Genomic DNA, 11142 nt, shown 5'->3' on the forward strand with positions numbered 1-11142 from the left:
TCACGTAAAGACCCAAGTCTCAATAACCACCTCTATAAAGGTTCGAAACATGGAACCTAGGGGCTACGAATTAAGAAGAGAATTGATGTCAGGGGCCACAGCCACAACAAACTCAAATCATTCTGAACAGGCACCCAACTCCATATAATTTCTACCATGTGGAGGAGCTTTTATCCTCGCAATTACCTCTATCTTTAGCCTGTAATGACGTCCAAGATTGGCTAAAGAAATGATGATGTGCTTTTCACATCACTTTGATTTCAATTACCCTAGTTTTGATGGAAGGGGAAAATCACCCGTAACCACCACTGTCATAATTCTCACCCAAGTCAGCATGCCTATTTGGATTTGCGATTCATGTATGAAATTGTTGATGTCTAGAATATATATTTCAAATTATAAATATGTGTGCATGAGTACTTATCTAATGGGAATTTGACAATTGATTGATATGGCTGACATTTAAGAAGACTGCGTCGCAATATATATATATATATATAATGGTCGTTCTGCACTTTTCAAATTTGGACTTGAGAAAATTTGCATTAAGATTATTCTAAAAGACTTTATAAATTATATAGTTTAAGATTTTCTTTTTATTCTTTTGTAAAGGATTTAAAAGTTTTATTTTATTTAGGGTTCTTGTTTCCTTCTCAGATTTAAACATTAATGTTTATCACATTTAATATTTTTCCTAGTTAGAGATTGATTTCTAAGTCAATCATTTTTCCCTTTCTTATACATGTTTTAGGTCTTAAAATGGTATAAATAGCTAGATTACTCTTATTATTATTATTATTATTATTATTATTATTATTATTGTCGTCGTAGTCGTCGTCGTCGTCATCCAATACAACGATTTCAATACAAAATTTCTTAAGTTTGTAGTAATTTATCTTTCTTACAATATACTTTCTGTAAGTTTATTTTCAGTTTTAATATACTTTCTGTAAGTTTATTGTTTCAGTTTTATGTTCTATCGTTATGCTTTTTTCATTGCATAATCTACTTGTTCTTAACAACATATTATTTGTCACATGTTTTCTTTATCAACTTTTAATTTATGTAATTGCTTTTTTAACATACAATTTAACATTTTCTTTTACTCCAGTAAATACTTTACTGGATGAGATGAAATTCTACGTAGTTTAATTATAAATATTTATGATTTATCATAGATATCATAGTTTATTTGGAGTAAATCTCTAGATTTACGAGACGATTATTCAATATAGACTTATTTGGAGTAAATGATTGAATAGGCCCAAGCCTGTAAGGGGTCCGATCACCAATATTTATGATTTATCATAGATATCTTTTTTTATTAAAACATTTCCAATTCTCTAAGTCCAAAAATAATATTTCAAATTAATCAATTAATAAAGCATATCAACATGAAATTTATATCTCATCATCACTAAAAGTATTTCCAGCCCAGAACATTCCTTAACTCCACCAATCAAGTTCCCAGATTGATCACGACTCCCTGAAAGCCCAACCTCCATGTTACCGCATGAAACCCTAATTTCAACCAGTCCCACGACCGAATCACACCAGCCAGCTTATAGTGCTCCCCAGCATTCAATGTCATTAATTAAAACTCATCTTGCCACGTTCTATGTCCTTGCCAGTTCCATACATCATCAGCCCGCTAGCTTACATGAGAATCCACAGTAAGGAAAAATGCACGTCCGCAGAGGTAATTAACATTCTTGGTGTTTTGTTGATGCAACTGGATTTGCGAACATGTCACTCTTTGTAATAAATGTAAGATCAGTTGATCGATCCTTCTCGAGTATTGATTTAAAATATAACTTAAAATTTTATTTTATAATATTGATTTTTAATTTAATATCAGAATATTTTTTAAACACTTTACATGTACATTGAAGAACATGCAAAAAAAAAAAAAACAAATCCTAACATAAAAAGCCATGCAGACATAACTTGTGAGCATCAAATAGTAAAAAAATAAAAATAAAACTCGATGATGAAAATATATATTAATAATAAAGAAAAAAACTACCATTCCCTGAGCAATGACGCAGTGTCCACTAGAAGGGAGGGTAGAGCAGTGAAAAGTTAGTGTGGGTTTTCTTTTAGCTAGCTACTGTGATGTTATTTGACTATTCATTAATTCTTAGCTTCTCACTTCTTACACGAATTTGTTAGAAATTCGTACAACAATTACTTCATGCTCATGGAATTAATTCTACTGCAGAAGGCAATAGATCAACGGCAACATGTGGCTTTTGGGTCCATGGTACGTAGATCCATCAAGCTCGTATGTATCAGTATCAATGCATTCAACTGTTTCATCGATCGAGTAGTTGAACTAACTCCTCTAAATTCCTGTAAGAACATCAAACACCCACACGACTTTGGAATAACAACCAATGTCATGTTGGCCTTTGGATAATTTTGAAGGCATTGATCTCAAAATGCTTTTTCCAAAATGATTTATAGAGTTTCCGTATACACTTTCTATAAACGCAGAGTCCCTATGAAATTTCCATACCTTTTTTAACAGTAACACAAGTCCGGAACAAATGTTGTCATTTCCCAACAATAATTTTGCATTTTTTCATTGTTGGCAGATTGGATATTTCAAAACTCAATCCACCGATTCTAATGATCAGGTGTTCTTTCTGTTGGAAATAAAAGCCGAAACAGATAAGAAAGAGGATTTGAAGGATAAATGGTAGAGCTGCAGCTCAATACCAGAAGCAATCTTATTATTCTTTTGTTCTGGTTTTTCACTTACAGAATACAGAGAATTAGAGGAAAAGAGTGTTGGGAAAACTAGGGACAACTAACCGGATCAATTCAGCGGAATACAATTCACAATTCACAAGTCCCAATCCTTTTTCCCTCTTTGTGCAGTAAAAAACAGAATCAAACAATGAACAAATATAATGCAACAATCACACAAATTAACACCAAGATTTTTTTACGTGGAAAACCCGATGCGGGAAAAACCACGGGACCGGAGTCCACCTAAAAACTTCCACTATCACAAATAATGGGTTCACAATTGTTCTTCCTCAGATTCAACTAAGGGCTACAACATATATATCATCAAGAACAACTTATTCTCGGATTACAACAAGATTAAAGAGAGTAATGTTAGAGAAAAGCTCACAACACTGACAGCCCCGTTTTCTGTCAAAACGACCAGCTTCCACACCACCAATCTTCAATCCAACCGTTCAGAATGAAGAGTAACGTGTCTAGAAGCTGCTGTCCAAATCTCAGCCCGATCCAACGGTGAACGAACTGGAAATCGAAGAAAGAAGACAGACTGCTCTGCTGCCTCCTCTTCTTTCTTTCTCTCGGTTTTTCTCTGCTCTCTTGTTCAAATTTTGCTACTACCATCTACAGTAACCGTTTCATTTAATTTAAACCAAAGAGGCAGCCAGCTGCCTCCTTAATTAATGTGGTGGTCCCCCCATCACATGGTGCGGGACCACACAACAAATCTCCCCCTCACACACCATGTGAGGAATTCGCCATACTGGCGATCAACATGTAAGCTTCAATTTAGGAGGCTCTGACAAGCCTGCCTCCCTTCTGCAAAACTCAAACTTCTCTCTCGGTAGAGGTTTGGTCATCATGTCTGACACGTTGTTATCGGTATGGATCTTCTCAACAACAAATGACTTCATCTCCATAGCATCTCGAATCCATTGATATCTAACCTCAATGTGCTTTGATCGAGAGTGAAAAGTAGGATGCTTACTGAGATAGATTGCACTTTGACTGTCACAGTGCAACACAAAGTTCTCTTGAACTAGGCCAAGTTCATGTAAGAACTTCTTCATCCATAACAACTCTTTGCCCCCTTCAGTAAGAGCAATATATTCAGCCTCTGTAGTGGATAATGCCACACATTTTTGCAACCTTGATTGCCATGAGACAACTCCCCCTGCAAACTTCACCAAGTATCCTGATGTGGACTTTCTAGAATCAACATCACCAGCCATATCTGCATCTGTGTATCCATTCAACACAGGTTTATCATTACCAAAACATAAGCTGAAACTAGAAGTACCTTTGAGATACCTGAGTATCCATTTCACTGCTGACCAGTGTTCTTTACCAGGATTGGAGAGGAACCGACTAACCACACCAACTGCATGAGCTATATCCGGCCTTGTGCAAACCATGGCATACATCAAGCTACCAACTGCGGATGCATAAGGAACCTTTTTCATCTCATCTCTTTCTTCATCACTTGAAGGACACTGCTTAGAACTTAGTTTAAAGTGGCTTGCAAGTGGAGAACAAACCGGTTTGGAGTTGCTCATGTTGAATCTCTCAAGTACCTTTTGGACATATCTCTCTTGAGATAGCCAAAGTTTCTCCTTCTTCCTGTCACGTGTGATCTTCATGCCAAGAATCTGTTTTGCCGGTCCTAAGTCTTTCATTGCAAAAGACTTGTTTAACTCTTCCTTCAACATCTGAATCTTCTTAGCATCATGGCCAACAATCAACATATCATCCACATACAATAGGAGAATAATAAAGTTTCCATCTGGAAACCTTTTCATAAATACACAATGATCAGAAGTGGTCCTGTCATAACCATAATCCACCATGAAAGAATCAAACTTCTTATACCATTGTCTTGGAGCTTGCTTTAACCCATATAGGCTCTTTTTCAACTTGCAAACTAACTGCTCTTTACCTTTTGCTTCAAACCCTTCAGGCTGCTCCATGTAGATTTCTTCATCTAAATCACCATGGAGAAATGCAGTTTTCACATCAAGTTGCTCAACTTCAAGATTCAAACTAGCAGCTAAGCCAAGCACAACTCGAATTGAAGACATCTTGACCACTGGTGAAAAGATTTCTTCAAAATCAATACCCTTCTTCTGACCGAAGCCTTTCACAACCAATCTTGCCTTGTACCTTGGTTGTGAGCAATGTTCATCAATTTTCAACCTGAACACCCATTTGTTCTTGAGTGCTCTCTTACCTTTAGGAAGCTTCACTAACTCAAAAGTATGGTTTTCATGCAAGGATTTCATCTCTTCTTGCATTGCTTGCAACCACTCACTTTTCTTCTCATGTGACATGGCTTCATCAAAGCATTCTGGCTCTCCCCCATCAGTAACTAGCACATACTCATGAGGAGAATATTTGGTGGAAGGTTGGCGAGGTCTGGTTGACCTCCTCAATTGTGGCTCATCTGGAGCTTCCTGCATAACCTGTTCAGGAATAACATCAATATCATCATTAGTTGATTCATGATCACCAACTAATGGCTCAACAAGAAAACCACCATTATCATCATTTTGCAAATCTCCCCCATGATTTGCAGACATCAAAGGTAACTGTGGAGTAGGTCTTGGATTTGAATTAGATGGAATAAAAGTAGTAGACTCTGTTTTCTCCTTCAGTTCAAAGTCTTCAATGGTTTGATCTTCAAAGAAGATAACATCTCTGCTTCTCACAATTTTCTTCTCCTTTGGATCCCACAACCTATAACCAAACTCATCATCTTCAGATCCCAAGAAAATACACTGCTTTGTCTTGCTGTCAAGCTTAGACCTTTCATCCTTTGGAACATGTACAAATGCTCTGCATCCAAACACTCTCAGGTGTGCATAGGAAACATCCTTTCCTTTCCAAACTCTATCTGGAACATCAAACTCAAGAGGAACTGATGGAGAAAGGTTGATCATGGCAACTGCAGTCTTCATTGCCTCACCCCAAAAGGACTTAGGCAGCTTTGCATGAGAGAGCATACATCTAATTCTTTCAACAATGGTTCTGTTCATTCTCTCAGCCACTCCATTCTGCTATGGAGTCTTAGGAACTGTCTTCTCCAACTTGATACCCTGTTCCCTGCAGTACTTCTCAAAAGGACCTCTGTATTCACCACCATTGTCTGCTCGAACACATTTAAGCTTTCTGCCAGTTTCTCTTTCAACTCTGGCATGGAAATCCTTGAAGACATCAAGCACCTGATCTTTGGATTTCAAACAAGTGGCCCAAATCTTCCTGGAGTGATCATCAATAAAACTAACAAAGTACAATGCACCTCCAAGAGACTTATCAATCATAGAGCAAACATCAGTATGAACTAAATCAAGAACATATGACCTTCTATGTGAAGGTGATCTTTGAAATGCAACTCTATGTTGTTTACCAACTAAACAATGAGTACATGTGTTCAAGTTCATACCTTTCAATGGAAGGTAGTTCTTCTTGGCAAGGATGCCAAGGCCTTTCTCACTCAAATGTCCAAGCCGCTTATGCCATAGATCAGTAGAGCAATCTTCAATTGCATTCACCTCCCCTTTGATCACCTTGGCTTGTGACATGTAGAGACCCATCTTCTTCCCTTTAGCAACAATCAAGGAATTTCTGGAGAGCTTCCATTTACCATCTCCAAAGTAACTGTGATAGCCTTCTTCATCAAGAGTACCTGTAGAGATCAAATGTAGGCGCATATCAGGCACATGCCTAACATCTTTGAGTAGCAACTTGCACCCAGTATTGGTTTCCAACCAAATGTCTCCAATGCCCACAACACTAGCCATCCCTTGATTTCCCATCCTAACTTGACCAAAGTCACCAGCAGTGTAGGATGTGTAAAAATCATGTCGGGGTGTAACATGGTAAGAAGCTGCTGAATCTGCAACCCAGGTGGTATCTTGACATGCAAGATTAACACAGCCATCATCACACACAATGGCAACATCACCATCAGATACAACTGCAGCTGTACCATTCTCTTCATTCTTGTCTTCATCTCTACCCTTTTTATCTCTTTTATACTTTCTGCAATCCTTTTGCATATGCCCAGGCTTGTCACAATAATAACACTTAAAACTCTTCCTTGACTGAGATCTTCCTCTTGGCTTCCATTTGCCTTTTCTATTGCTGGATTCTCCATCTTGCTTGCCGTGAGAGAACCTGCTTTGACTTCTCCCTCGACTTTCTGTAACAAGTGCATGAGACTCGGAAGTGCTTGTCCCTTTCCTCCTCTTCTCTTCATTGAGGATACAATCCTTCACTGTTTTCAAAGTGAGCTTTCCATTCGGAGTAGAATTGCTAAGTGACACTACCAAAGTCTCCCAACTATCCGGCAATGAACTCAATAGGATTAATGCTTGCATTTCATCGGCTAACTCAAGGTTCATCAATGACAGCTGATTCAAGAACCCTTGGAATACATTTATATGCACTGAAGCATCTTCACCATCTCTATACTTCAAATTCACAAGGTCTCTAATTACAAAAACCTTGTTTTGTGCACTCTCCTTGGCAAAGGTTTCTTCCAACAGCTTCCACACTGTATAGCAGTCATGTTCTTGAGAAATATGATTAATGGACTTAGAAGATACCCATTTTCTAACATTAGCGGTAGCCTTTCTATTAAGTCCATTCCATTTTGCATCATCCATATCATTAGGCTTTATTCCTTTACATTCAATCGGCAAAGCCAAATCATTGCAATATAAGTGATCCTCCATCATTGTTTTCCATAGAAAATAATTTGAGGAAGTGAGCTTTATCATGCCTGAATCTTCCTTTTCCATTTTAACTGCACAAGAATTCAATCTACACAACCAAATGCTCTGATACCACTTTGTTGGGAAAACTAGGGACAACTAACCGGATCAATTCAGCGGAATACAATTCACAATTCACAAGTCCCAATCCTTTTTCCCTCTTTGTGCAGTAAAAAACAGAATCAAACAATGAACAAATATAATGCAACAATCACACAAATTAACACCAAGATTTTTTTACGTGGAAAACCCGATGCGGGAAAAACCACGGGACCGGAGTCCACCTAAAAACTTCCACTATCACAAATAATGGGTTCACAATTGTTCTTCCTCAGATTCAACTAAGGGCTACAACATATATATCATCAAGAACAACTTATTCTCGGATTACAACAAGATTAAAGAGAGTAATGTTAGAGAAAAGCTCACAACACTGACAGCCCCGTTTTCTGTCAAAACGACCAGCTTCCACACCACCAATCTTCAATCCAACCGTTCAGAATGAAGAGTAACGTGTCTAGAAGCTGCTGTCCAAATCTCAGCCCGATCCAACGGTGAACGAACTGGAAATCGAAGAAAGAAGACAGACTGCTATGCTGCCTCCTCTTCTTTCTTTCTCTCGGTTTTTCTCTGCTCTCTTGTTCAAATTTTGCTACTACCATCTACAGTAACCGTTTCATTTAATTTAAACCAAAGAGGCAGCCAGCTGCCTCCTTAATTAATGTGGTGGTCCCCCCCATCACATGGTGCGGGACCACACAACAAAGAGTACATAATAAGGGCTGAATTAATGAAGTTTAGAAACACTTAAACTTCTATAATCTAAAGAAGACCAACAGAACAAGAACAATAAAAGCTAATAATAAAAGACATTGAACATTACAAATTACATTTAACACTTTCATCATGGAAGGATATTCATCATATGATCATATATTATCGAAACTCTCAAATGCTTACCACATTAATGCTTTCAAATTTACCATACAAGATGCGTTACACCGATGTGATCTTTTCCACCAAAATCTTGAAATCTTGTGTAGCACGGCCACCAGGTGCAGATGCCTTCAATACAAGCTCTTTAAGGGCTTGGACTGTGCTCCGAATTGTTCTCCCTTGTTCACGTTCCAAGATGAGGTCCAAGCTCTTGGCAACTCCAGTCTTTGTGAAAACACCCCCGTCAATTCTCACACCAACTCTCCAATCGTCCGCTATTAATCTTGCAATCAACTTATGATCCGCAAAGAATGGTCTACAGATCATTGGAACCCCATTTGCAATACTCTCATACACAGAATTAGCTCCACAATGTGTCATAAACACGCCAATTGAGCTATGTCCCAATACTTGAATCTGAGGTGCCCATGGAACCACCTTTCCATGCGTGATAGTCCTGTCTAGGAACCCATTCGGCAAGCAATCCCTCATGTTGTCCCTAAGAGACCAAAGGAATGGAATTCTACAAACTTCAAGAGCCTCTGCTAGCTCTTCTATCTCACTATGAGGGATATTCACTACAGTTCCAAAGCTGATAAACGCCACAGACTTAGCCTTTTGACTATCCAACCATGATAGACAACCTGTGGCATCTTCAGTTGAAGGTGGCAACGATGGTGGTGGCATGGATAGGCTAATAAAGCCGACATTAAGCAAGTTCGAAAACTTGGATTTGAGATCGCTTAAGTGGGGTTCAGAGTAGAGCTCTTGGTAAAAGGTCAGAACTAGAGTATCTACTTTTGGCACCATGTGTCTAATTTGGCCTAACATGCAAGAAAAGAGTGTTTCTTGTGCATCTCTTGGTAACACTTCAGCAGGCAGATCTGCAATGTGAAATTGAGATAATCCTGGAACTTCCAAAGTTTGGTCTTCAAGCTCTACATCGTTGCCATCTCTGCCACTGTTGCTGCCATCATGAATAAGAGAATTGGCGTAGCGTTGGCGAATCATATCAGTATAAATATGTGCAGAGAGGGAATGAGGCACTGGGGTCCAAACAGGAATCCAAGGAACGCTCAAATTCTCAGCGATTGATCCAGCAAAGGACAAGAACGCATCTGTTAGCAAGCAACTTATTTTTTGGCCAGTTTCCGCCACTGCCATGTCCAATGCCGTCTGAAAGTTCTCCGGCGTTTCCTTTATGAATAGCTCGACTCTTTCTATTGGATGTCCAGAGAAAACATGATTCAGCGGCACGCCATCCGCTACATTGTAGGCTTTAATGTTACCAGGTAGGTTGGTTCTTGATGCTAAGAAGATCGAATTGTTGGATTTTTCGGTGTTAAAAAAGGAAAATCTCGTTTCCTGGGCAACCCTCGCTAACTTCAGCACTAGATCAATGAGAGAGAGAGCATGAGAACCAAAAGGGAATGCAAAGACGGCAACATGCATTTTTTTATCTGCGTGTTTGATTGGTGTTGTGCAGCTTGACATTGGATAATGTTGAGTCACAACAAGAAACAGGTAACAAACTAAGAAGAAATGGAGAATGGAAAGAAAGGGACATGCACAAAAAGCAACACAAAGATTTACATGGTTGAACTTCCACAAGTAAGATGGTAAAGATATTTCATCATGGAGGAGCGCAAATTATAAATGACTCAATCTCTCTCCATCTTTCTTTAAGAAAAAACACCTAAAAATATACAAGATTTCAATGTTGTTTTTCTCTCTATTCTTGTCTTGAAACTTGATGCTATAAGCAAGAAACGATTACCTTCTTTATAGTAGAGTTGCGAGGACTTCTCTGCAATTAAGCAAATTTCGTAGGACCAACCCATTAAATAAGGGTAGCTGGCAACTGCAAAGTTGACTAGTTGTCAGCTGCATTGCCAGGTAGGTAGTCTCGTTGTATTGACTGTTTGGCACCACCTTTTAAAAATGTTTTTTAAAAAAATTAAAAAAAATTATTTTTATTTGCTTTAAATTAATAATTTTTTTAGTATTTTCATATATTAATATCAAAAATAATTTTTAAAAAATAAAATAAAATTATTTTAATATATAAAAATAATTTAAAAATACTAAAAAAATAAAAAACATAAAAACAAACAAACATGCCAGAGATCCTATAAATCTCCATCTCTCTCGTGAAGGTGTCGTATTTTTCTGTCCTTCAAATTTAATTTTTCATGCCGACAAAATCATAACACCACGTCACCACCCTCTTTTCACTCTCTGCCGACAAAATCACAACGCTACCCAGGTTTAAATTCAATTTTTTTTAACAGTTGCAAGAAAATAGGAATTTATGATTAAATTTGCAAGAAACAGTTAATTTAATCCATGTATAATTATCCACGGGGAGGAATAAAAATTCACAAGCTAATAATTATGACAGGACTTGAACATTTGATCTTAGATCGTAATCATTTATGCTAATCTTGTGAGATGATTGTAATTTCCTTATAACATAAACACTCAGAAAGTGTATGTATATATATATATATATATATGCCATTAATGTTAGAGGAAACTTTTATTAAAACATAAATCATGATTAAGGGGTGATTGGTATTGAGTTTTAATTTGTTTTTTATTAAAATTTGATTATTTTTTATTTTAAATTATTTTTTTATTTTAATATATTAATATATTAATATTAAAAATAAAATTATTTTTA

General features: G+C 37.4%; 1 protein-coding gene across 1 annotated transcript; it reads right to left on the reverse strand.

Annotated features, from left to right (window-relative positions):
• Window positions 1-8361: 8361 nt before the first annotated feature.
• On the reverse strand, window positions 8362-10221 carry LOC7494254 (kaempferol 3-O-beta-D-galactosyltransferase). Its single transcript, XM_002312933.4, has one exon. The coding sequence runs from the start codon at window positions 9951-9953 to the stop codon at window positions 8520-8522; it is 1434 nt and encodes a 477-aa protein (XP_002312969.2). The 5' UTR covers window positions 9954-10221; the 3' UTR covers window positions 8362-8519.
• Window positions 10222-11142: the final 921 nt, after the last annotated feature.

This window comes from Populus trichocarpa, chromosome 9 (genome assembly GCF_000002775.5).
Source record: "Populus trichocarpa isolate Nisqually-1 chromosome 9, P.trichocarpa_v4.1, whole genome shotgun sequence".
Taxonomy (NCBI): Eukaryota; Viridiplantae; Streptophyta; class Magnoliopsida; order Malpighiales; family Salicaceae; genus Populus; species Populus trichocarpa.